The sequence below is a fragment of the Centroberyx gerrardi genome, chromosome 11 (genome assembly GCF_048128805.1).
Source record: "Centroberyx gerrardi isolate f3 chromosome 11, fCenGer3.hap1.cur.20231027, whole genome shotgun sequence".
Taxonomy (NCBI): domain Eukaryota; kingdom Metazoa; phylum Chordata; class Actinopteri; order Beryciformes; family Berycidae; genus Centroberyx; species Centroberyx gerrardi.
The window spans coordinates 12,235,808-12,261,535 of NC_136007.1; the positions used below are offsets into that span (position 1 = coordinate 12,235,808).

Here is a 25,728-nt window from a genome sequence, read left to right on the forward strand (position 1 = left end):
CATTTAGTCTGTTCAAAGCCTGAATTAATCTCCCCCCAAAACCTGTAATCTTGAGGCCTTTCCTCCTAAAAATAGGCCTGCTCTGTGGTAAGGAGACTAAAGAGGGCCTGGTTTCAAGTATTTCTGAACATGCCCAAGGTTTACAATGGGGACTGACTGCAGCTAGGGTGGGGGAGTAACAGAGCTGGGAATCAGCAGGGACAAATCAAACAAATCAGCTCACGATTCACAATTAATAAATTCAGTACCATAATTTCATTTTATCAAAAGATGATCATTTTTCCAAATTGAAGACCTCCAAAAACATAAGAACTGCACACGTGACAATAAAATCCTAAATAATTAGGATTATACCGGTGTTCTTCACTGAATAGCAGATAGTTACCAGAATTAGTTGACAGAAATGACATCAGCAAACCTTACTCTACATGCAAGAAAGGTGCTGAGCTGGGCTTGAACCCAACATAGTCTCAAACACATGGTGTGTGGCTTTGACCACAGATCCATCTAGTGCCTATGGTTTTGTTTTGCCAAGCAAAGAGAAACAAAAAAAGAAAAGAAAAAACGAGAAGCAGATTATCAGTCAAATTATCAAGATCAATGACATTCATGTTCTCAAAAACCGATGTCTTCATAGCAGTAGTTTTATTTTATAGTGTTATGCTATGATATCTTGGAATCATCTCACAGTTTGAATTATTTGGCCGTGACATTTCTAGATGTCAAACCTTGTTGAAAAATTATTCTAATTTGGGCAAGGGAATAGAAGTTGAAGTCACTTTCAAAAGCTCCATGGATCTCTGTGTCTGTCAGATGAGCGTGTATGTAGTCAAATGAAAGATAATTTCAAATTTGACCAAAAACAAAAACGGAAGCTATTTTAAGGGTTGAAAAACAGAAAATGAGCAACATAGAATTATTACTTCTTACATGAATTGAATCGATTTCACCTCATTTGGGTTAGGTTGGACAGACTGCACAAAAATGTAAAAACCTAATTTTAAAGCAAAAAAGTTTGTCTGATATTCAAGCTCTAGGTTACAAAACAGACTTAATTAGTTGCATTTTTTGCCTGGACAAATTTTAGCCACAATTTTAGGGGTCTATTTGAGTCTGCTACTCTGTACCAAGGCAGACAGCTTGGCATCATGGGACAGTGCTCTGTTCTGACTGATACATCACACACTCAAGTAAGCTATTAATTATGGTTAGCCTATGTCAAGTTGGACCCATCACTCAAAAAGACTTTTACTTCAGATCCACCTTTGCCCTACTTCAGCTTCCTAACGCCAAAGTTATTTCAGAGTTTTGCTGATGTATTGAACAGATATGTGTAATGTTAGCTCATTCTGTCTCCAACTGGAGCCCACACTGGAATTACATCATCAAACGTGCAAACATTAAAAGGGTCAAACCCAGTTTGGGGAGGGTGGGGGGCTGCTCTCAGTCTGACTCATCAAATATGCCATTTGTTTCCAAACGTTCAGCAGCCCGCCTCCATCCAGGGCCTCAAGCTAACGCCTAGGAGCTCATTTTGAAGAGAGAGACTGTACCTTACGCTGAACAAGGACAAATAAAAGGATAAATATATTTTTAAATTGCCTTTCTTTAACTGCATTTCTATCATTATTCATGATATCTCAATTGCTGAATTACCAAGTTAGATGGCATTGTCAGTCATGTAGGTCACCAAAGTTATAACCTCAAGACCATTGTCATTTGATAAGCTGTCAATGTTGCCACCTAAGGAGTTTGAGGTTAATGACAAATAAACATTGCAGCATTACATTCAAGAAGCTTAATGAGGTTCACACCATGCCAGTCATATGTACACTATACATTACAAATTATTGACAAATAAGTTACTGTAGCAGCACTGGAGTGGATCATATGGCAGAACCAGTGCTTGTTCTGCAGTGGCTGACTGCCACTGGGACTTAGACCTAGACCCTAGCATGCAGGGCAGGCTTTGCTCAAGTCTCTAATCCATTTTCCCTGGGAGACGCTTAAATCCATTATGCAGTGTGCCCATATTCAGTACCCCACCAGGCAGGCCAGTGGCTGATATAACACCCCACTGACACACAAAAAACAACAACGCCATGGCTTCTCCTGCATCCATAAGTTCAAGGGAGAAAACAGCTGTGTAGCTCTCATCATCAGCTAACAGCCACACTTCATTAAGGAAAGATATCCATTACCCCGATACAGTCCTTGAGAGTAAAGAAGGGAGATGTTCCAGCTTGTGAATACATGGTTCATTAGACATGCAGGGAGACAAATAAACAAATGATAGGCCTGAATATCCGTACAGGTGAGAGGCAGTAGGAAAGCAGAGGCTGCCTAGCAGAGATGCATGGAAACAAAGACAAGCGGAAAGGCACTCACCCTCTACCTGACTTTCTGATCTAGCCACCAGGCTGCATATAACATGGACAGCCTGTTCATCAGGGTCTAAAGACACCCATATAAATAAATGCTGGACTGGTGATATAGCAGTACTCATTTGCCAAATAGGGACAGTGTATGAACCCCATTCAAGTCGTATCAGTTTATAGAACTGAAATGTGACAAAGAGATCCCGATTGCAATGTCTACATTAGGTGAATGGTAAACACGGCGCCACAGTCATGACAACAGTATTCCTGTAAACTGTGTAACCGGGTTCTAATGTTAAATGTTTGCTTAGTTGGTCCACTGTAGCATGCATAAGTAAAGTGGCGAACAGCCACAGATAAGCCAAGCAGAAGAGTAGCTTGCTGAGTGAGTGTTACGCAATATCAACACAGAAAATTGAGGAATGCGACTCACGTCAGTGCACAAACGCAGCCATCAGTAGGCGATGGGTGCGAGCTTAGCTAGTCGCTTACACAAGGATGCATACTTAAAAATATCGATTTGTCAGCCTCTTTCTTGGCTAATACTGCTTGCAAACATTTCACAATACCAGGACATGTACGTGCAAACGACATGAAAGTGGTTTGACCAACGTCACCTACCGTCAGGCAGCTAGCCATTCAGACAACATATGACTCATGATGATGTACCTTGCAGATAAGCAAACTTCCAAAACAGACACCTCCAAAAACGAGTTGCACTTGCAGTCACAGTGGACAAAAACAAGAATGAGGGAGTGGCACTGCTTGCGAACGTTAGTTGCATAAAGAGGATTAGCAAGCTAACGTAGCTGGCTACAACGCTAACGTTTCTTTAGGTTAAGCAATCTCTTAACATTATATACGACAAATCTACGTTAACCACCCAGTACTAGCTCCCAGCCCTGCTCCCCGTACACTGGAGTGAGTTAATTGCTGTTTGCTAAAATAGCGATCAAAACAAAATACTGGAGAGCTAACAAGCGATCACTGAAGTTGTCCAATAAGGATAACGCTGACTAAAATCTGACGACGCGACGGACCATACAAGTTGTGACAGCAACTTTTGGCTAGCTAGCTAGTAGCAAGCAAGCTAGCTAACGTTGGCTTGCTCGCTAGCTACCTTGCAACTAACCTACACTGCAGCATGGAGAGCACAGCAGACGCTAACTATCGTTACTTAGCAGTACGCTAAAATTAGCGAACAACTCACCCAGTCAAAATGAATCCGGACAGGTTCAGAGGTGGAGTATGGACGGCTGATAAGTCGAGTCGAGTCACTCTGAATAGCACGACAGAGCAAAGTGGCTGACACTAAATCACAGACGAGGCTGTGCAGTGTAGGGAAATCAAAGAGTGTGGAGTCGCTAGCTACTGGCTATGCTAATTCGCTAATTTACCTAACAACTGCACAGGCAATTGCCCTGCCTGGTTGTCACGCTAACTTTAAGTCTCAGTTGTTTACTGTATATCCTCCCGGCGCTCTTGTCAACCAGCTGAATATGCTGGCCAGCCGCAGCAATGCAATATATCAACGTGAGACAAAAATATTCAGCTGACTAGCTAGCTAGCGAGTGTAACTGTCTCAACAGGCTGGCAGGCAGGCTGGCTGAATGCTAGATAGTAGCTAGCAAAGTTTCTCTCTTCGATATAGGCAGTTCCCAAAAGATGGCGGCGGAAAGAATCACCTCCCTTCCACCGTGAGAATCAAGGGGCAAAATTCGTCAAAAATAGAGACTCTTACATTTCCAGATTGTGCAAAGGCGAAGAGCAATAGCCAGCTTTAATCGGAACGAGAAACCACGTGTGACATTAATGACACAGAGTTTTAAAGTGTGTTGTTGATGCTGTCCAGCTACACCCTACAGGATAATGTTGCTATGAAACTTGCCCCCTCCCTTGTCTATCCTCTCTGAGCTTGGTGTTGCTGTACCATCCAACCACTGCAAGTATACGTGTGTGTGTGTGTGCTCGGGATGGACAAAGCCTTGTATAATCAGAATGATGACTGATAACGCAACATCATTCCTACTGTATGAAATTATTTTTTACAGGAGGTGAAAATTATTAGCCTACTATAAAACATCCCCCCCATTCCAGTTGGCTATATGCCCTCTCTCTCTCCCTCCCTCCTATTCCCCTTCCTTGTGTGTGTGTGTGTGTGTATGTGTGTGTGTGTGTGTGTGTGTGTGTGTGTGTGTGTGTGCTAATGCACTTCCAGTCACTGAGCTCCTAACCTGATTAACAGTTTCAGTCTAAGTCTAGCCTCTACCATAAATAGCATATCGTTAACTTACAACGTTCAAAAATGCTATGGCAAGGCTATTTATTGATTCACATTACCCCCCTCTTACCCCCTTAATTTCTCATATATCCCAGTATTATAACAGATCTTGTCATGAAAGACTTTACTTGGATGCTCCAGGCCCAACAGTTTGTCCTGCAGCTCATCAGCCCCTCCACTGCCATTGCAGTGAAGAAACCTGACCATAAGCTGTATAAGGCCTGTTATGATGAGTTGGTTTTACATCAGAGCACCACAATTTACTTTAGTGAACAATGGGCACTTACTGTCCAGACAAAACAATGCATTCTTGTTTTGTAGAAAAGTATATCAGCTAATACAATATATCATGATGACATATGATCACAATGTCTGATAGACTTTGCTTGGTTGTACTCTGGGCTGCCTATGAAAGCATGCAGTGTCTAAAGTGTTATAATCAATGACATGATTTGATATGACATGATATATGAAGTGTGGTTTAATAGTAAAGTGGACAGGAGCAGGTGTCTGTCTTTCATTCTCTATGAACAGAATGGCAGTTGACAATTTGTATGTGTATGTGTGCATACAAACAAATCCATGGATGTGATTGTGTATATGCACATAGCCTACAGCATGTACATATGTGTATGTTTGCGCTACATTTGTTTCCATAATTGGCATTGACTTTTTCATTGTTCTGTTATGGTTCACACCAGGGAAGCATGCGAGTGAGTTTGTGTAACTACAAGGCTGTGTGATGATAAGCCACCGTACTGTATATTCTGGTGTATATTCATATACTGCTTAGGTTTCATTGACATATTCCATTCATCACATGAAACACAACTTGATATCACATCACATCAGCCTAAACATGACACCGTAGCTCAGAGTTGGATTAATGTAGCTGTAATCTGCATTGAAAATATAGGATGTATGTATGCAGTGTGCATGGCAGCAGAGAGGTTAAAGATGGGCATTCCACAACAGGCTGCAGACTGAGCAACCAATCAGCTTGCAGAACAGGGCTTGGAGGGCTTTGATTGGTTGCTTGGGAGCCCTGTTGTCCTGATGATGGGAATCAGGTCCTGCCTGTGTGGTCTGTATCCAGGCACAGAAGTATACTGGAGCAAATGATATGGAGGGATAGGCTGCAGAACTCTGTCTCTGAGACACACACACACACACACACACACACACACACACACACACGAACCTACAAGACATCTCTCCCTGCTGTTAGTGCATAGTCATATATTACACAGCACACAGGGGCTTTCACCTTCCAGACTAAGTTAAAAAATATGTCTAGGTATAGTGCCGTCTGCTGTATGCTGAAGCAGCATCTGGGCCCCTCAAGAGCTTGTTTATGAAGCTGCACATCCACAATTATCTGGTTGTTATGGAGCAGGTTATTGCATCTATAAGTGAACAACCAGAAGCCTAGTCTAATGTCTTTGTGCCTGAGAGCACCTGACTGACTCTATGGGCTTTGCTGTCTATTTACACCAGTTTAATATCAGTACTACATATGTAGGGTGTAACAAGAAATCATTTGCAGAATAAATAGAAGGCAATGGAAAACAAAATATGGCCACAGAGCATCAGGTTAATTCAGTCCTTTGAAGAACATGTGCTACTAAGAATGATCATGAGAACTGTATCTTTGGAGAACAACCTCTTTGAGAACAACCTCCACCCTCCCAGCCCTCGAAAACGCACTACTGACTCATTCCTGGTTCTATCACTCACCTTTCTCATCTCCATCTCTTTGTTCAGCAAACAGCCACAGGAGGGCACACATGTAAAGATTTTGGTCAGTGTCTCCATTTCAGACTGTGACCATAGACATATTTTAACCATAATACTGATTTACTAGATTGCATCTACTGTGACACAATATTAGCCCAAACCAAGACACATGGTTGGATAATTTTAATCTGTAAAGGCAACAGTAATTTGTTGCCTTTAAAACCAAGTAATGTCATTACTTTAAGCATGTATATTATGCTTGATGTTTCTTATAAAATTCTGATAATCATTTTTGATCATTTGGATTTGTTCATGTATGCATCTAGTTATATTTTCTCAAGATCTGTGAGAAGTGAATTGATGTCACACACTTCTGACAAATTAATACACCCAGTTTGTGAAAGGAATGGTCGCTTAACTCTTCAAAACATCCAAGGAAGTTCTGGTGACATCCGAGTGATATTCAGATTTCCAAATTTGTTATCCAAGTCTAAAATGTATACAAAATTACAAGGAACTCCAAAAATATTGTGACAAGGACAATTTTTTAAATATATTTTGGCTGTGTACTCTTCTCATTTTGGACGTAAAATGATAAAGTGAATAAGGTTTAACTAGACAACTTCATTAAATCTAGTGTCAAAGTCCTGCCTCTTATTCTGTAGTATTATACAAGGTAACTACTCATTTAATCAAAAGTGATATTAACTAAACTTATGATCCAAACAGTGACACAGGCAATGTGTTTGTTATATCACTACAAATGAAACGGCGATCATCTGGTCTGTCATTTTTATAACAGCTCACCATCACCAACTTTGTCCCAGAATCTCCCATCCACCATTTGCACATTAAAAGAAAACAAAACAATGCATTCAAAGCATTTTTAATTAACCTTTTCAAAGATAGACATTTAGAAAGTCATTAGTGATACATTGTTGTGAGATTGGTGTATATGCTGCATTTGCTTCCACACAAAACTGTATTTTAAAACACTGCAGTAGCGGCAATAAACACAGTAGCCTACACTGAACAGGACAGTTAACACCAGAGCAGAGGGGTTGAATAAACAGAACAGCCTGACAAGTCAAAGATAAATCTACATCTGATGGTTCACATAAATACGGAGACTTATTCAACTTGAATAATTTTCATAAAATAAGAAACTACTGATGGAACAGTCAAATTGCTTGATACATAGCATAAGTACAAGCCTAGCTGAAATGGTATATATCATGTTGTAAGCAGTTAGCAAGGTAGCCAGTTCTACAGATTTACTTCACTTAACAGGCATGCAGTCAAGTTGTGAAGGAGTATGGTGGGTGATGCAACAGAAACACAGAGGGCACAGCCATAGATGACATCTATATTTAGCATCCAGAAAGTCTTTCACGCAGAAACATACACTCTGACACATCATTAAAACACACAGAGAAGCATCTCTGTGTGTTTTAAAGCGTCACCTGTCACACATAGCACCATAGACCAAGCATACACACACACACACAAACATACTCTCTTTCGCTCGCACACGTCATGCACAGACAGCTACACATGCTCACTCTCTCTCTCTCTCTCTCTCTCTCTCACTCATTCACACTCAAGGCTTAGCTCTCTTAAATGGGTCCAATGTGTATTATGTTGGTTGCATGCATATTCCTTTTCTTTGTTTTAGTTCAACTAAAGAAAAGTGAATGCATGTCCTTGAAATAAAAAAAAAAAAAAAAAGATAAGTCAAACAAGAATTAAACAAGAGGTCCACAAGAATTGGTAACAAAAAGGCAAATTCCTCTGGTGGTATGAATTGAAAAGGACAAAAGTATGTGAGCAGACCGATGTTACTATTAGGTATGAACACGAAATACAGTGAACTAGTGATGGTACCCTATCCTATATCTGCAAAGTCACTGTGAGGGACCAAATCTTCTCCCAACCAGACCTGGGTCAAATAGCATTTGCAAATTTGGGAAATTGTTTGTTTACTCCTCCTTAGGTGCTAGATGGGTGGGGTTTGCCACATAGGACAATAATGACTGTCCAGATGGTTAGATATCTGAAAATCTGAAAATGTTTGCATATTCTTTTGGGGATTGACAAATTACCTCAAATTGTTTGTTCTGATGCTGATCAACCTCACCCATCATAATGCGCAACTTGAATAATTGAATGAATAATGAATAATAATGAATAATTGGCCAATACTTTTTCACCCAGATCTTGTTCAAATTTAATGCATGGCTGGACTTCATGACTAGTTGTTCACACATCATTGTTGGGAAAGCCTTGAAAATGCTCATCAAATCAAGTCTACAAAATATAACAGAGAAATGACCTCTCCTCAACAGAGGAAACGCAACTTTTTACATATATGAGCTCAAAAGCAACACAAACCAACTGAGAGATAAATCATAAAAAAGGTCTTTTTTTTTTTTTTTTTTTAACATTTCGTTTACAATACCCACACTTGGAGATAACTCAAGGTCAACATCAAGCTGGAGGAACAACCCAAGTTAGGGAATAGGCATCAAGCACTTCCTGGGTTAGCAGGAACGTAACCACTTCACAATCCCTTGAGGGGGTTAAGGTTGCATGAGGGCTTTTGTTATCCCTCAGTACAAGCAGCCCCTCTTTCCCGTACAGATATAGACCCTCCAGCTCGGTTCCTCTCCACCTACCTTTCTCTCAGCTCCGCTATACAGGCCAAAGCAGTCTAAAAGACCGAGCCCTCAGAGAGACGTGGAAATGCAAACTATAGCCTTCATTACATGATGTCTTCAATTCATGGCCATAAACATTCTCCCTCTCTAGCTCATTCTATCATAGCCTCAAATTTTAATCCTGCTCGCGTAGTAAACACACACTAACTGGGTGCAGAGGCACGTGGCTGGACCAGACAACTTGCAAATCAAAACACTCCATCCTTACCTCTTCTTTCCTCTCCTCCGGTCCAGCCTTCCTGAGACTTATCAAGTCTCCCTCTCTCTTTGGGGAAAGCTTGCTGATCTTAACACACATACACACACACACGCACTTTATCACGAGAGGGAAAAAAGCTCACTGAAACCACGCAGATCTCGCTTTAGTTTTGCTTGTTATTTCACAAGAAGTGGTTCTTCCCTCTCTTTCCATTTCCCTCCCTCTCCTCCATTCTTCTCTCCCTCCTCTGCTTAAGTGTGTCTTCTCCTCTCCTGGCTGAGTGGCGAGCAGGTTTCAGCAGTTGAGTTCCCTGGATCTCAGCCTAGCCTGGTTCAGCCCACTTTGGCCCAGCTGAGGAAAGCAGGGATGTCTCGGACTGGGACGTTGCGGGTCAGAGCTTTGACCCGCAGGTTACGGTCGTCTGTAAGGAGGACCACCTCCCTCCGCAACCGCACTGGCCCACCTGTGTGTGGGGGGGAGCCCAAGAGGAGTTAGAGATAACTCAGGATCGCATGGCAGCTAAACAGTTTTAAATGTAAGCTTGACAGTAATCACTTACATCACATTGCGTGCTAGGAGTGTGTTTTTGTGTGTGTGTGTATGGTAAGGGACAGCGATACTGATATAGAATGGATGGCAATCAATGCTACATACTTCTCTGATCAGGCATGAAGTCCTTTGCCTTGTCTTTGCAGTAGTGGAGACAACAGGACAGGATCATGTCATCATTGTTGCCCTGAGGATGAACAGAGGATGAACAACTGGCACCAAGTCAACTTTTTCCTGGCCCCAGGCAATCCTTATTGTCGAACCCTGAATACACAACAAGAGTACTCTCTTTGACTGTCTTTATTTCTCTCACCTGTTGTCCAGAAGTATCTTCACTGCGGAAGGCAATGGACTCAAGCTGGCTTCCTCTGCTTGTCAAGGCTCTGAGGCACGGCTCCCTGGCCTCGAACCCTCGCTCCAGGAACACCACCGCCAGCCGGGCCTTCTCCTGCACGGCCCGTACGTGGGCCACACTAACGTTGTAGTTGCCCCGGTTGCCGCTGCCACGCCCACCTGGCCCCATCGCTCCTCCACCAAAGTTGTCCTGGCCTTTGGCCAAGCCATCCAACTCTGTAATCACTGGGAGAGAGAACACACATGAGCACCGCAAGTATACGTAAGCAAAGACCTGTTTGTAAACTGAAGGTGAGCTGCATAGCGTATTCTTATCGTTTTAATCCCAATATTTCCCTCCTCGTTTTCACCACATCCTCCACTTTGCCTCTGTCTCTGAGTCTTACCTATGAGCGGCACCACCAGTATGTACGTGCCACACTGGAGGAGTTTCTTCAGTCCGTCCAGGTGATCAATGAATCCATTGGTATCTGGAACCAAGAAGAGAGGCCGCACCTCCAGCTCCAATACACCGCCTGTCTGCAACACCGCCTGGACACACACAGACACAAACACACACACAAGCGGTAAATCACACTGGGAGTTTACGTAATATAATTCTATTTTTGGCAGTGAAATTTAATCCTCCCATAACAAGATGTTGTGACAGTTTACACCTGCCTCATCTCTCATCATATCTACTATCTTTGGACTCAATTAGAACCATGGCCAAAGAAAAAGGTTATGATTGCTTTCCATTTTACCCATAATGCTATTGTCATTCACACAGTGCAGAACCAGACCGTCAGCACAAGCCTCTAGGGTTTTTCCAAAGTGTATTTGGCAGTGTCCCTGTTGTGAGGGCCTGAATGTAAGTATATATAAGAGCAATTTCAGCAATGAAATAAATGTGGAAAAAACAACAACAAAAAAACCCTTTGTTTTCTATGAGTGTGTTATGTGCGCATTGATAGGAAAAAACTCAACTCAGGCACAATGAAATAACAATAAAACAAAAACTTTGACAAAGCCGCAATCTAGAACGGTAAATGTGATGCTTTGGTGTCAGAGATAGAGCGTCTTCCTAGACTCACTATTTTGCACCAACGTTCAACAATCACACAGGGGAAAACACCATCATAGAAAGGGAAGAGATAGCAATTTCTCTACTGACAGTAGCATCAGCAGTCCATAAAGTGAAGCATCTGCAAGACATGTTGTGTTTTGAGTAAGGGACGTGGCTCTTGCTTTTTCTCGACTGGAAACTCTTGATTTCTTGCCTGTACTATCGTTATTGCTCTTTCAACTTGCATGACAGCGAGGCAGGTTTAGGGAAAGTGGACACAACAAAAAGGTAAATTACAACATTACATCACAAAACAACTCCTGGAATGCATTGAATATCACAGACTGATGACATACAACAATGTAAGAGTATTCGAGGGTCGAATTAAGCCTCATCAAAATCTCCTGCACTTCTGGGAGACCAAGGGAAATTTCAAGAGACTCCTAGCAATTTCTTTACAGTTGAAAACCCTAGAGATGTGTGTAGACGCACATGAAAAGGCAGGCCTACGCAGGAAAACGCACTAGAGGAGCACAACCTCATTTCCTGCTTGTAAATTCCCATCCAAACTATGCATTTTTTTACATCTGTTCTGTTGTCAGTTTTGATGTGAGCCACATTCACTTCTACATGTGTGTCTGTCTATTGTCAGCAGATTGTAAAATTGTAAGAATTGATAACTTTGTAATGTTAACAGAAAGAAAGACTAGTAACCTCGCTTGTTATTTTCTTTATCCCGCAACTATCCAGATGCGTATTCACGGGTAGGTGTGTATTATACCCGTCTTACCTGTATCTTGTCCCTGCGCCTCTGCTGTTGGGCCAGTTTGTTGGTGAGGGCGTGGCGACGAGCCCTCAGCTCTCTAATGTCATTCTCACTGTCCCCTTCCTCCTCGACATCCACCTCTCCGTCCGACGCGGAGAGAGATGACTCTGCCTCCACTATAACATCATCACCCTGCCAAACAGACACAGACGAGGATAAGACACATTTTCAACGATTTGGCTTCCTTTACTTTCAATTCAATGGCCTCTGTTGAATTGCAATGAGCATTTAATTTTAGCGTTTACATCCTTTTGTGTAGCTGAAAGCTTGGAAGAGAGGAGTGTGGGGTGGAAAGATGAAAAGGAAATAGAGGGAGTTAAGTAGATTGGGGACGGGTTAGAGAGAGAAGAAGAGAGAGACAGTCTCACCTCTTTCTCTGTCTGAGAATCCTGCCTGCTCCTTCCATCCATCGAGCGGCTAGGCGGAGGAGAGGTTGCCATAGAGACGTATTTACCTCCTTTGAAGGCCAACAGAGGCTCTTCCTGTCCACACAAAGCCTCCAGGAAGTACTTCAGCACTGTCACTCTCTTACAATCTGCCGCTATAGCCTGAAGAAAGAGTGTGTGTGTGAGGATGGGGGAAGAGGGTTCAAGAGTCCGTGTAAAAACAGGTGACACTGAAAGTGATGCATTCGATTTGTATCAGTAATTCTACAGTAGTGGCTACAGCTGAACAATAAAAAAATAAATAAATAAAATAAAATATATATATATATATATATATATATATATATATATATATATATATATATATATATATCTCTAAATCGCAATATGAACTTTCCAAATCGCAGAGGCTGCAATTACTTGCTTAAGAGAGAAGGGCATCCAAAATGGATTTCTGAACAATCTCTCTAATTTCTGGTTCATGAATAAAGTACAGTATTAGTTACTTTCATCATACTCAAACTCAGTAAATCCTGCACGCTGAGATCTATTTTTTTGTAACAAAATTAGTTTTCTTTAAACTATTTTAAAATTCTAAAAAATTAATGACAAGAAAAACTTGATGATATGAATCACAGTTTAAATCGCAAGTGCAATATTCTGTCAAATAATCACAATTCGATTTTTTGTCAATATCTTTCAGGCCTAGTAGTGGCATGTGCATGTAGCAGGGCTGCTGTATATCCATATAATGACAGACACCATCGCTCTCCCCTCACCGTGTCGGTGTGTCTGTCTATGTAGCAGGGCTCCTGTGGTGCAGCCAGCAGCGGTACGAAGCCGGCCAGCAGCCTGTCCTCCTCCAGGAGCAGTAGACTCAGCTCCTCGTCTCCCTCGCCTTCGTCCGTGTCTGCTTTGTACAGCGGCGCCTCCCCGTGGTCCACACGCGCCAGCACGTTACACAGGTCGGCCAGGCACTGCCAAACATCAGGGCTGCAGCTGGAGTCGTGAGAGATGGTGAGGGAAGAGTATTTCAAACAAAAAGTGTCTGTAGTGTGTATGTGTCTGTATGGTTGTGTGTGTGTGTAACCAGCAGAGAACCAACAATAAACAGCAGTAGACGTCATGATCTGACGCAAGGGACAGGTAGTAAGTAAATCTACTCACTCTATATTGCATGGTGGGGGGTTCCACTGGTCTGGTTGTCCCAACATCCAGTCAGACCAGACCTTGACGCTTGGCAGCAGTTCTCTAAGGTCCATTGGGAAGGCAGAGACCCTCACCATGCCCTCCAGCTCCTCCCCTTTACCCCCCTCCTCTCCATCCTCCATGTGGATTGGTCCTGATACAGGAGAAACTTTTGATATTAAAAACAAATAAAACCTAGTTGCCCACGTGCTGACCGTGCAATGGGCTAGTCAAAGAAAACAATTGAAACTTCTAATTTTATAATGGTTCCACAAATAAGGAGGGATAATGCTTATTCAAAGTGTTCAGTTAATTGCTATAGTACTGCCCTTAGGCTAATCAGTGAAATTTTGTGCCAGATATCAATGGCAAAATGTATCATTTGTCAAATTCAAGTTAATAGTTTCTGATATATTGTGTGTGATTAACACACAAATACACTGAGACCTTTGGAGCTTCTGCTTGTAACAGCAACGGTCACAGTTTCACCACAGCATAAGGCATGAGAGCATAAGGCCTGAGAGCCAAAATCAGGTCAGTCAGGGTGAGACACTTCCCTAGGTGCTATCAAACGGCTATCAAACTTGTGCGGCAAAAATTAACATATTACATTTTTTTTGTCTGTCCTTTAGTGAGCAGTATCTAATAGGAAGTAAAACTTGTATTACTACAAAAAATTTACTTCAACTATACATCTTCCACATCTTAGCTGTGAGTTTAGTTTTCACACAGCTCCCTTTATCCTCTTTTCATATGCAAAAGAATTATGATGATAATGTACTGACGACAACCAGGTTCTTCTACTAATTTGAATGGTTTGCTGTGATACAGTGATGTATGGCAATATATATAGCTCAATGTTTTGATGACTGTGAGGCAATCCCAAAGTCTGGCATTTTAATAAAACATATTGTTGCATAAGCAGTAATTCTATTTAGATATGTAATATGCTATAAGCTATGTTTGCTAACAGTTCAGTTGTTCACTAGTAAGCCATGTGGCCTGACATTACTGTATTCTCCATAGAAGAGGATGAAGGCAGCTGATAAAGTAGGGAGCCACAGAGGTGAGATCACATTCAAATAAACTACTATTATTAGCTTATATGTCATCACCACAAATGTGCTGTGCGACTGTACAGAGTTATACTTGTGCTTTTTAGCTGTTCATCTGATATGGATGAAAACACCCTCATATTAAAGTTGACTTTAACCCCACAGTGCCTGTATTAGATATGAGGGCAGAGCCATAACTTTAATAACTGTTGCTGGCCAAATACATGTGGAGCTTACTGTGTGTGTACCTGCAGGCGTCTCTCTGAGCAGCTCTGTGCAGCGCTGCACCAGGAGCGCGAACATGGCCAGGCCCAAGGCAGTGGTCTGCTCCTGCAGAACGGAGCGCACATCTCCTTCCCCATCTGACAAACAGACAAGTAAGACTTTAAGACAAGGAACTGGAACAATGCTTCCCCAATACTAGTTATGTACAGTATGTTAATACCTGTTAGTATCAATACTATCAATAAATTGTGCAAAGCCCAAGTTCAAGGAGGTAGGATAAAAGGGCCTCAAAGTGCTATTATCAACACAGAAATAAATATCCACGCATTTATATGATTACCTATGTTGGTTGTATCATATTTGACGATATATTGGCTGTTAAAGCTCTTAAAGTTCACACATGCTTACAGGTGAAAGTATTTTTCTTATATGGAGGCACATTTTAAGAGTTTGCATCCAATGAAATCCATTTGTTAATCACATGCCTACATATAAAAAAAGTTATTCAACAGCCATGCATTTGTGTTCATTTCTGAAATCTCTGAACATCTGAAACATGGGAGCAGGGGACAAAGCTTTGAAATAGTATGTGTTGTTTGATGATGTGTGTGTGTGTGTTTCTGTTTCTGCACGGGTTACCTCTGCTGTGGGCGTTGTGTATGGTAAACATGTTGATGGTGATTATCTGCAGCATACGCGTGCTGCCCAGAGGGGAGGGGCTGTGCTGGAGCAATGCCCTGAACTCCTGCAGGACACGGCTCGCCACTCCAGGGAAGGACTCCATACTGTATAAGAAACACACACACGCACGCACACACAAACACACACGATTGAGACTATAGTCGCTCTGAAACTCATTCACTCCAAGAATTGAAGAGCCAGAATACAGGAAATAACCACTCACCCCACTTTAGTGAAGAGCTTTCCATGTGCATGCAGAAAACTCAGAATGAACCTCTTATTTAGCTGAATGGGAACAAAGAGAGACCGGAAGAAGCAGAGAGAAAAGTATGACTAATCTGTGGTCAACATTTCTATGTAGCTACAAATCCTACAACATGACACATGGCAACATATGGCTTCATCCAGCGACAAAGTGCATGGAGAGAATTGGAGCCGACAACACCATTTAAAAGCACCTGGGACTTTGTATGGTAGGACGATAGGAGTAGGAGGAAATGGACTGAAAGGCTATTGAAGCTGGCCAAGAGGAAACACCTACAGACAACCACTTACATCAGGATGCAATGACAACTGATGGACGGAGAGAGAGTGCATTGGAGAGATACAAAAAAGATGGATTTGTTAAAAAAAAAAAAAAAATCAAGAAAAGAAAGTAGGTGACACAAAGCTAGCATCTCTATTTTACGACTATATTCATATTCATGTTATATCAGTCACAAAGCTGGTCAGATTTAATGCATTTCCAACAGTCATTAATGCAGGAATGTGATCAAGAACACAGTGGAAAGGAAAACGGTGTTCTTCCATTACAAACAAATAAAAGATGTGTGCCCCATTAACCTGAAAAAACCCCCCTGAAAACTCACAACCCTAACAGCAATGAACAGTTCGCTCTGTAAGGCTCAATAGTAAATGAAATAGTGTGAGAGACTAAGACTGCATCAGTTTTGTCATGAGGGCGACAACAAAGGGCTTGGCAAACAACTGATGCAAACTCTTGAAAGATACTTGCATGCACACATAAAAACAAGCACTTAACCAACACTGGGACAGTGACTCTCCCTTATATAGTGTGTACGTTATGAGCATATTTCCATGGACAGACTGTGGTTATGGGTAAGCGTGAACCACAGTGTCTTGCTTGGTAAGAAGGGTGAGCCAAAGAGCTATCACCTTCAATACAGAGAAACATGTGAGTGCATGATAAAGAGAAATTGACTGTGTACGAGGAGGTCAGATAAAAGGGCCTCAAAGTGTTGTATTAAGTTGTATTATGTATATAAGGTTGAAAACACGTGCCTAATCAGAAAAAAAGAGCACGTTCCACCTGACAAGAAACATGGTGAATCATTGAAAGCAAAAGAAAAAAAAGACATACAAGGGGGCCAACATCAAAAGATAAAAGGGTGGGTTAAAAAAAGAAAGATCCTTGCAGATACGAGAAGAAATGACGGCAGAGGAAATAATGAAAGGAAAAAGAAGAGAGGGGGAAATGACAGACTGTTCTGTTGTTTATAAAACTGTGTGGGAGATGTTTGCTGGTGCAAGGTCATGTGTGCTGCTCCTCTGAGTGTGTCTGTGCGCTCTTGAAAACATTTCATTGCACTGCCATTAAAACTGCCTGCACATAATCTAACATGCAGACCAGAGTGTCTGAGTGCATACATTAATGACACTTAAAGGCATATGAACCATGAGAAGTGCACTAAATATGTATAAGTGTGTGTGTGTGTGTGTGGTCTCACATCACTGGCGCTGAGATTGCACAGCTCTCCATCCTGTTCGGAGTCCCTGCTGGACTCACTGCCCCCTCTGTGTGAAGACGGGGTTGCCGCGTGTCCGCTGGGACGAATCCAAATCTCCACACGTGCTCCCTCCTCCCCTCTTCCTCTTCCTCTCACTGCCGGACCCCTGGAACCTCCTTCAGACTCCTGCCTCCTCCTTCGCTCCAGCTGGTCCGCCTGCAGGATGACAGTTTGTAAACAAGAGGCACTCGAGCTGCCTAATGTCCCGCCATAATCACCATGATATACATAAATACAGATATACATAAAACATAACCAGTTATGCTAATGAGGTCATTAATTAGCCAATATTTCCATGCCAACATACTGGTCTTCACATAAGACATGGGCGGTATTAATATGAACTCCATATCTTACAGCATTAAAGAGTATTAAAGAGTCTTTCCTCATTAATATGCAAATGTGTGCAGAAAGGTGCTCCAAAATCTTGTTCTTGAATTATTGTGTTCACACAGACAGACAGGCACACAGAATTATAGGTGCCTCTTCAAATCTTATCAATAAGCTGTCAAACATGGCCCAATCATTTAATTGAATTTGCCATTGCACATATACTGAAGTCAATAGCAAGCAAACTAGCCAGGGTGAACTCTGTAAGATGTTCTCCTTGTCTTCCATTAAGAACATCCGTGGGAAAGTGTACGTCTCCATGTATCTTTACATCTGGCTTCCCGACAATTGGCCACACGTTTTTTCATTGTTAACTCATCGTTAACTTTATACAGGGTATATTTACATAACATATTGTTAACTGCAACAATGGTTACTGTACTGTAAAGCACTGAGCAGGTCCACAAGGGCAGTTGGGGCAGCATGTGCCTTTCTCAAGGATACTTCAACGTTTGTTGTTGAGGGTAAGGAGTGTGCTTCCATTCACCTCCCCCAGCCAACGACAACAGAATTGTAGTGTTTATACTCAAGGGCATTGCATACACTCTCCAGCCCTCAATAATAATTTGAAAACATACTTCTGCTCATGTTTCAGCAAATAATTACTGTGATGTATTATATGACATAAGTACTAACACAGCATCCATTTTTATACTTTCAACCACAGCTAAGATGAATCTTTCCTCACCCAACTGCTGAAGACATACCAAACAACTGGCTAACTTCGCAGGACGGCTACAATTTGAGACTTGATCTGATTTATTTTGGGCAAAAATAGGTATACGTTTTTAAATATTTAGACACAAGGATATTGGTGCCCAGAGGATGGCACATGAAAGTATTAAAAACACTCATTTTCACTTATTTACTTAATTTGAAAGACAATCGAAAGAAAACCATTAAAGCTGGAAAACAAATAAGTTGCTAGTTATTTTCATATACTGTATACTAGCCTACGCTGTGCACAAAGGCTAGGGGTGAGGTGACCTCAGAGGATGCGGTCTACTTGTTCCAAGCAAGACGGTCAATCAACTGGCAAGATACTATTCAGTGTTGGCTAATACTGGTATCTGCACACTATGGAAGGGATGCTGCTACGTTGGATCTCTGAACTCTCATTGATTTTTATCTGCAGACTGTGAGTGGAAATTAAGCATATATACAACTGGAAAGGTCCTGTATTATCATCTGACTGCATCTTTATTGATTATGTGTCTGAATTTCTCTCACTGACGTAGATATGAGTAAATGTATCATATATGTGTGTCTCACCTTGCGTTTAGCTTCCTCAAACAGACTCATCAGGCTCTCCTTAGCAGTCAGGATGGGGTTGGAGGCTGCCAAGCTGCGCATGTAGTAATACACAGCATCCAACTTCCGCTTCTGAAAATGGGAACGACGGGGAAAGAGTAAGGAGGAGAGTAAAAACGGCAAGTGAGAACAGAAAATATATTTTTTTCCCAGCATGCCAAGGACACGCTAGGAAAAATGCAATCAAAAATTCTCTGAGTGTAGTCTACACCGGGTAACGAAAACCCCACAATGTAATAATGCCTGCTCCAAATTCCCTCAACTAAATAATGCACTCTTACCCTCCTTTCCTTGCTTATCCCCAAAATCACTTACCGTGTACACTGCCAGCAGGGCCAACTGGTTATATGGTCGTCCATTTTTAGGGGCAATCTGCTGGGCTTTCAGGTACCAGCTAAGAAATGGGAGAAACAGATATTGTAGTTATCAGTAAAGGCTCAGTATGTATGTGTCTGACAAAAAAAAAAATTTTTTACATTTATGCGTTTGTCAGACACGTGCATACAAAATGACAGCATATCCACCAGAGCAGACTTTCATGATCTAAGAGGCAAAAACAAAACAGAGGGATATGGCCTTTTGAAATGTTCAACTTTGGCCTTAGATTATATTGCCCTCATCTAACCAGTTTGGGAGATGTGCATCAAAAGCTAGGAAGTGACTTTCTCAATTAAGGTGCAATGTTTCATGTCTCTAGCAGATACCATCAGAAAGCAAAACAATAAATCTATCTACACGTTGCAATTCTTGGACTATATACTATATATACAGAATGACACAAGTACACATAGCATTTGCACCAGATTTCAAGCCATTTGGTCATCCTAATTCAGGAGGTACCAAATTTGTTGCCTCACAATTTGGTCAAATTCAAAAAGCCTTCATATAAAAGATGATTCAGTGTTCTTGAATGTGTGTAACAGATTTCACAGTAACTGGAGCATGCAGCTGACAGCAGAGGAACTTGGATCATAGCCTACCTGCGGGCCTTGCCATAGTTGGCAGAGTCGCTGGCCTGTTCCCGGTAACGGGCAATGTCTCCCTGGCAAATCATACAGCGCTGAGCACTGATTAGAGCATACTTCACCTGGGATATACACAAACACAAGAAAAACAATGTATCAAAATTTGATAAATATACACTTCAGTTGTTTCTGGCAACATACTAATCAGATCATCTTTAAGTTAGAAGTTGCATAAGTTTTGTACTGCAATTATTTGTCCCTCTGATAAACAGATTTCCAAGCTTCATGTTGCATTTTTTGGTGGCCAACCTAGGAATCAGATTTCCTACACAGCACAACATCATTAAACAAAGCAATGTGTAATGATTACAGAGGATGATTACACACACACACACCCACACACGTGCTGAGACTAAAAGAAGTACTGCAGTACCGTTTTGCGTAATGGGCGAGCCCTAATAGCCATGCCGTCCATGTAGTCCTCTAGCTTGAACTGGAACACTGTCTGCAGCTTCTGAAGCAGCGCATCAAAGAATATTGCTCCCTGCAAAACACAGACACATTAGAAAACTCAAGTTACAGTCAAAAAAGAAACAAATATATTCTAACCATTCAACCATTACTCATCATGAATGTCAGTATGTATGCATGCAGACATCCTAGGGTGCCCTCATCACAGCTATATTCTAAATCCTATGAAAGAGTGACAGGATTGTGTATTCAGTTTATAGCTCTTTTGTGGGTATGTTCTTATTTTTATTTTATCAATCTGTTTGGGAGGCAGATGAAATTCTGATTGGCATGTATAGTATTTGGCATCATTGTAAACCTGTCATTTGTCATTTGAACTTTCAGGATCTGTCAGATGAAGAGGGTGGTCATGGAATTGATTTCCCTGTTAACCCAGCTGTATTCATCTACTGAAACTATATATTGTCTATGGGTTTATCTTGACCTCCAACCTCCACAAAAAATTAAGCTGTGAGATATTTCCAGGACAATAATGCTTCAAAGGTCAATAGTCATGAATAACATCTAATAATTTATAGTCATACTATTGTGATTGTTGATCCTCGTAGTGAAATCCTCTTTTCACTTACCCTCCAAAGGAAATTAAGAGCGTATCAGAACAGTGCACATGGAGCTGGTAGGGATTTTAGCACTATATTCTCCAAAAACATGCTTTGTTTTTCTAAAAATAGTATTCGGCCAATAATACACAGTGGTACAGTGAGCCAATCTTCTCTGTTGTGAATGGTAGTCTATTGCACACAGTGTAATAGAGAAAATGTTATGAAAGCCTCAAATCTTAGGAGCCTTCCGGCACCAAATAAAAGTGAATTGTCCTTACTTTTGGTTGCTAGGATTTGGTTTATTACAGGCTTATTACACCATATATGAATTAGTGTATAGGGCGGCAGAGTGAGAAGTGAGACCACACTTCAACCACAGGACCTGGGACATGCACAAGAACACACCTCCAATCCGGCCCATATAATTATCTCCCTTGTTTTGTGAAACCCTGCCAACCCTTCTTTACCTCATCAAGCAGTGTGAGCAGCATGTTCCTGATGCGAGGCATGTTGTCATTGTTAGGGTCTTTGAGTAGCTGGCGGAAGCGTTCTATGACTTGGTAGAAGACGTTCTTCCATAGGGCCTGGTCCAAGTTCTGAGAGTCGGAGAACTCGATGTCTGTCAGGATGACCTGCTCGTACAGCGTCAAAAGGTCCGCTCTGGAACACAAAATGACAGTGCTTTTTTAATATTCCTACTGGTGTTGAATAAGATTAAAAATAAGTATTGAGCGGTATTGATGCTGTCGACCACTCTCAAATTATCTTTCACTGCGGCCAAATTATCTTTCACTCCCCTCTTTTCCCCTTCCCACTCACCCTTCCCTGATTCCTCACCTGAGCTGGGCCATGCGATCCAATCCATCAACACTCAGTTTGTCCCGGGACAGCAGGTTACTGAGCTGGAGCTCCTGTGTGTCTGCAGCCCTCAGCAGCCTCCCCAGTTCCCCCCGGGCCTGTTGCTCCACCTCTTCAGGAGTCAAACCACCTCCTGCTGGCTGGGGGTAACCTGATCCTCTGTAACCCCCACAGAACTGACCCATACCAGTGCCCTGGTACATACCGTTAGAGGGAGCCATTTGGTACGGCCCCATATGGTAAGGATATGGATAGCGCTGGTTAGTGGTTTGTGGGTTGCTGGTGGGCATGGGATAGCAGTAGGGGTTGTCAGAGTTTTGGAACTTGTAGTAGGCCATGGCAGCAGCCTGCTGTTGCTGGGTTGGGAAGTGCTCACCCTGGTGGACAGGAGGACTGCCCGCCACCTCGTCGTCCGTGTCCAGGAAGTGAAGCTGTCCATATCCACCCCCTGTCTGCAGGTACATAGGCTGTTGGAGAGATGAATGCTGTGAGGCTTGGGTGCGGTTAAGAGCGGGTTTCTGGTCGGGGTTGTTTGGGTCCCAGAGTCGTCTCACTCCTCCTCCCCTGCCTCCTCTCCCCCTGCCAGCTGCTCCTCCCCTAATTCCACTGAACAGAAGCCTCGGCCCGAGCTCTGGTGAATTAGAGAGGTCTGTGTGGGCCGGTAGCACCAGGATACCCCTGCCTCTGCCACGAGGACCCAAGCCCTGCTTGCGATGCTGGGTGTCCTCACCGTGTGCTGAGGTACCTGACTGTTTTTCTAGAGACACCCGAAGGATTCCCCGTCCTCCACCTTTGTTTCCCCTTTGTCTGTTCCTTTCTTCCCTCTGTCTCTCTGTGTTTAGTTCCTCTTCATCTCTCCTCCTCCTCCTTCTTTCCTCCACTACGTCACTCATCTCACTCCCTTCCAGTGATTCTGTAGATGACTCTCCGTTGGTTGTCCAGCTCTGCAAGTGACTCCTTCCTCCTCCTCCTCCTCCATCAGTCCTCCCCTCTGCCTTTTCCCTACGCCTGGGCTCCACACATGGCCACTTGGCCCGCTCCCCATCCATCACTAGTCCAGAGCAATCCAGGCTGGTCGCACTGCTGGCTGAGCTGCTGCTGTAGGTTCGGTTCCGTGAGCGTCGAATATCTGATTTGGAATAGCGTTTTGAGGTTGGGGTTGTGATGTTTACACTGGGTTTGTTCTTCTTGCTGCCCTCTACAGGCCTCTCTCCATTTCTGTTTGTTTCAGCGTTCTCTGCTTTCTCTGCATCTCGGGGCCGGTTGTTGTTGTTGTTGTTCCCTCTCCGGCTGTCTCTTTCTCTGTGCTTCTCTCTTCCTTTGCTTTGGTTTATGTCTCCTGTCTTGCCCAGTTCCTTCTCTCTATCCGCCTCTGATGCTCTCCTGTCTTTTTCCTTCTCAGCCGTCCCCCAGTCACTCTTCCCTCCTCCACCTCCTTCGGCTTTCCCCCTCCCGGAGTCCTGATTCCCCTCCTTTTCCCTCTCCCCTCCTCTTCTCCTGCGGTTTCCCCTTTCCCTCTTCCTCTCTGTCTTTTCTCCTTCTTCTTTTGTTCCTCCACTTCCAGTTTGGCCTCTCCTTCCCTCGTCAGTTGCTTTCCATCTCCTGCCACCTGCCTCTTTACCTTCTTGGCCTACAGCTCCTACTGTTACCTCCTCTCTCACGCTCAGTTTTTCTATTTTGCTAGCGAGTTTCTCCACTCCAGCCTCAGAGGGTAATGGAGTTTTTTCCATGTCTCTCCTCCCCTGCTTTCTGTTTGTCTCACTAACTTTATCTACTTTTACTTTTTCCTCACTTCCTTTCTCCTCTCTCTCTTTCCCTCCTTGATTCAGTATAGATGGATTTTTATTTCCCTCCCTTTCCCCTGTCTTCCTCTGGGATTCTGGCTCGGTTTTCGGCTCATGCCTCCTGGGGGGAGGTTTATCCTGCTCTCTGCTAGCTCCACAATCCTTCCCCTGGATGCTCCTCCGGCTCCCAGGTTGATAGATCTCTCGGTCTGGCTTCCGGGCCTTCCGGGTCAGCTTAGGAGCCCCAGCAGGCTCCTGATGTTCTCTGTCATTTTCCAAACAGTCTTTTCCTTGACCTCCGTCTGTTTTGGCTGGTGGATGGCTGCCCTTTTGGCAGTTCTGACTGTTACTACCATCACCTCTCAGTCTGTCTTCATCCCCTTTGACGGTATCCATCCCACCATCTGTACACCCACGTCTCTCTGAAACGTTATCAGAGACAGTCTTATTCTCACACCGTGGTCGTCGAGCATGCTCATGTGAATCAGAGGCCAGAGGAATGGGGTCTACACTGTGACCAGGTGTTGTGGTCTCTCCCTCCTCGCTGTCATGGTGACGGTGTCCATGTCCGGCCACTGGCTGGTAGCGCTGCAGATCAGGACGCTTCGCTTCACGCTTCTTCTGCTGCCGCTGTCCATGACGCTCCTGCTGCTCCTCTGCTGAAACAGACGAGACAGATTATTTCCCCAAAGAAAAAACACAAGGGGTCTGAGTCAAACTGCTGTATGTCTTGTCCTTGTCCTGTCTGGCACCAATGCACTGGAGATGTCCACATTTTACATATTCAGTGTGTCAGAGCCCGGAAGACAGACACACACCAGCTCTTTTCATTGTAAAGACTTTCTTGATCACCCAGGCAACAAACTGACTCATCACACCATTCAGCAGACACACACTGTCTTAAATGTCAGAGCACTCTCCTTCTATCCTCCTTTCTTTCATTCCCTGAACGGCATTGTGGAAAAGGTCAGGGACACAAAAAGTACACAGGGGTAATCTGCACCTACATAATGTTCTTAACGCTATTAAAGGATGAATAAACCTGCAATACTGACTTTTACCTCCCCGTGAGAAAACTTTATAAGTTCGGTAATAACACAGAACTTTATCAGTTTTCTTTTCGGCGCAAAACCTAACCTTACGTTTACCTCCTGACGTTTAACACCCTCCAGAGTCGAACTGGCTAACCTTATCAGTTGTAACATTCGTTTATTTTCAAATATTACGCTAAGTTACCTCCCATAATAAACTTATGGGCACTTATATGAAAGAAATACTTTAAACGATATACAATTTCAGAGTTCAAGCGTAACAACTGTCGCAGAGAAAGTGCTGGGTGTTGTTGTGGTTCGAAGGGGGCGTTTAAAACAAACGGCGCGGGACCAGAGAATGGACAGGCAGCTAGCTAGTTAGCTAGCTGGCAAACATTAGCTGGTAACAAACTTAGCAATCCCCTAGGCTACTTCCCGCTAACTTGGTTTACCTGTTTATCTAAAATTAGCACGTTTTTCGTGACTTTTCTCCTTCCCCCTTTTTTGTAATCTCACCTTTTTGACAGTCACTGATATTGTTCGAATTCGACGCTTCAGCTCGGAGTTCCGCAGCTGAGATTCGTACTCTGTCTAGTTCGTCCGCCATCTTCGCTTCAACAAAACAAACACAACAAGTACGGTAGTCGAGCTGGATCAAACATTAAGGACCGCGTGCGAAAACGTAGCAGCGAATGACTAGATCGCTGCCGGTGGTTGAAAGACAGTAGCCTACATACATTTACATAGGCTACAGACTGTACACATAGGGAAACACATTGCAACATCTTAACAAATTTATCCATCTATAGTTATGGATTTAAGCGAAGTAGGAAAAAATGTAGGCTAGGGGTCATGTCCAATTCTCCAATGTTTTTCCTTGCTTGCTT

The 25,728-nt window shown here is 42.9% G+C and overlaps 2 protein-coding genes across 5 annotated transcripts in view; both read right to left on the minus strand.

The window, feature by feature from the left end:
* Positions 1–4,204, minus strand: part of taok1b (TAO kinase 1b) — a 28,044-nt gene extending 23,840 nt beyond the window's left edge. The window contains exon 1 of one of the 3 annotated variants that reach the window (XM_078286470.1): positions 4,120–4,204. The gene's annotated coding sequence lies outside the window, so the exon portion shown is untranslated. Of the gene's footprint in view, positions 1–2,999; positions 3,093–3,588; positions 3,964–4,119 lie in introns of those variants that run through there. The other 2 variants (XM_071910393.2, XM_071910395.2) reach the window with 2 other exon arrangements.
* Positions 4,205–7,266: 3,062 nt separating this feature from the next.
* On the minus strand, positions 7,267–25,448 carry smg6 (SMG6 nonsense mediated mRNA decay factor). Of its 2 annotated transcripts, XM_071910412.2 has the most exons (19): positions 25,358–25,448; positions 22,006–24,466; positions 21,636–21,828; positions 20,529–20,639; positions 20,111–20,217; positions 19,446–19,524; positions 19,092–19,202; positions 17,370–17,585; positions 15,845–15,906; positions 15,580–15,725; positions 14,964–15,077; positions 13,640–13,814; positions 13,252–13,471; positions 12,455–12,634; positions 12,051–12,218; positions 10,602–10,746; positions 10,175–10,440; positions 9,967–10,048; positions 7,267–9,775 (listed from the first exon to the last, which is right to left on the minus strand). In XM_071910412.2, the coding sequence occupies exons 1-19, from the start codon at positions 25,446–25,448 to the stop codon at positions 9,645–9,647; spliced, it is 5,058 nt and encodes a 1,685-aa protein (XP_071766513.2). In that variant the 3' UTR covers positions 7,267–9,644. The 2 variants fall into 2 exon arrangements, with proteins under 2 accessions (XP_071766513.2, XP_078142761.1); XM_078286635.1 differs by lacking the exons at positions 15,580–15,725; positions 15,845–15,906; positions 17,370–17,585; ... (5 more) ...; positions 22,006–24,466; positions 25,358–25,448 and having other exon boundaries at positions 14,953–15,022.
* Positions 25,449–25,728: the final 280 nt, after the last annotated feature.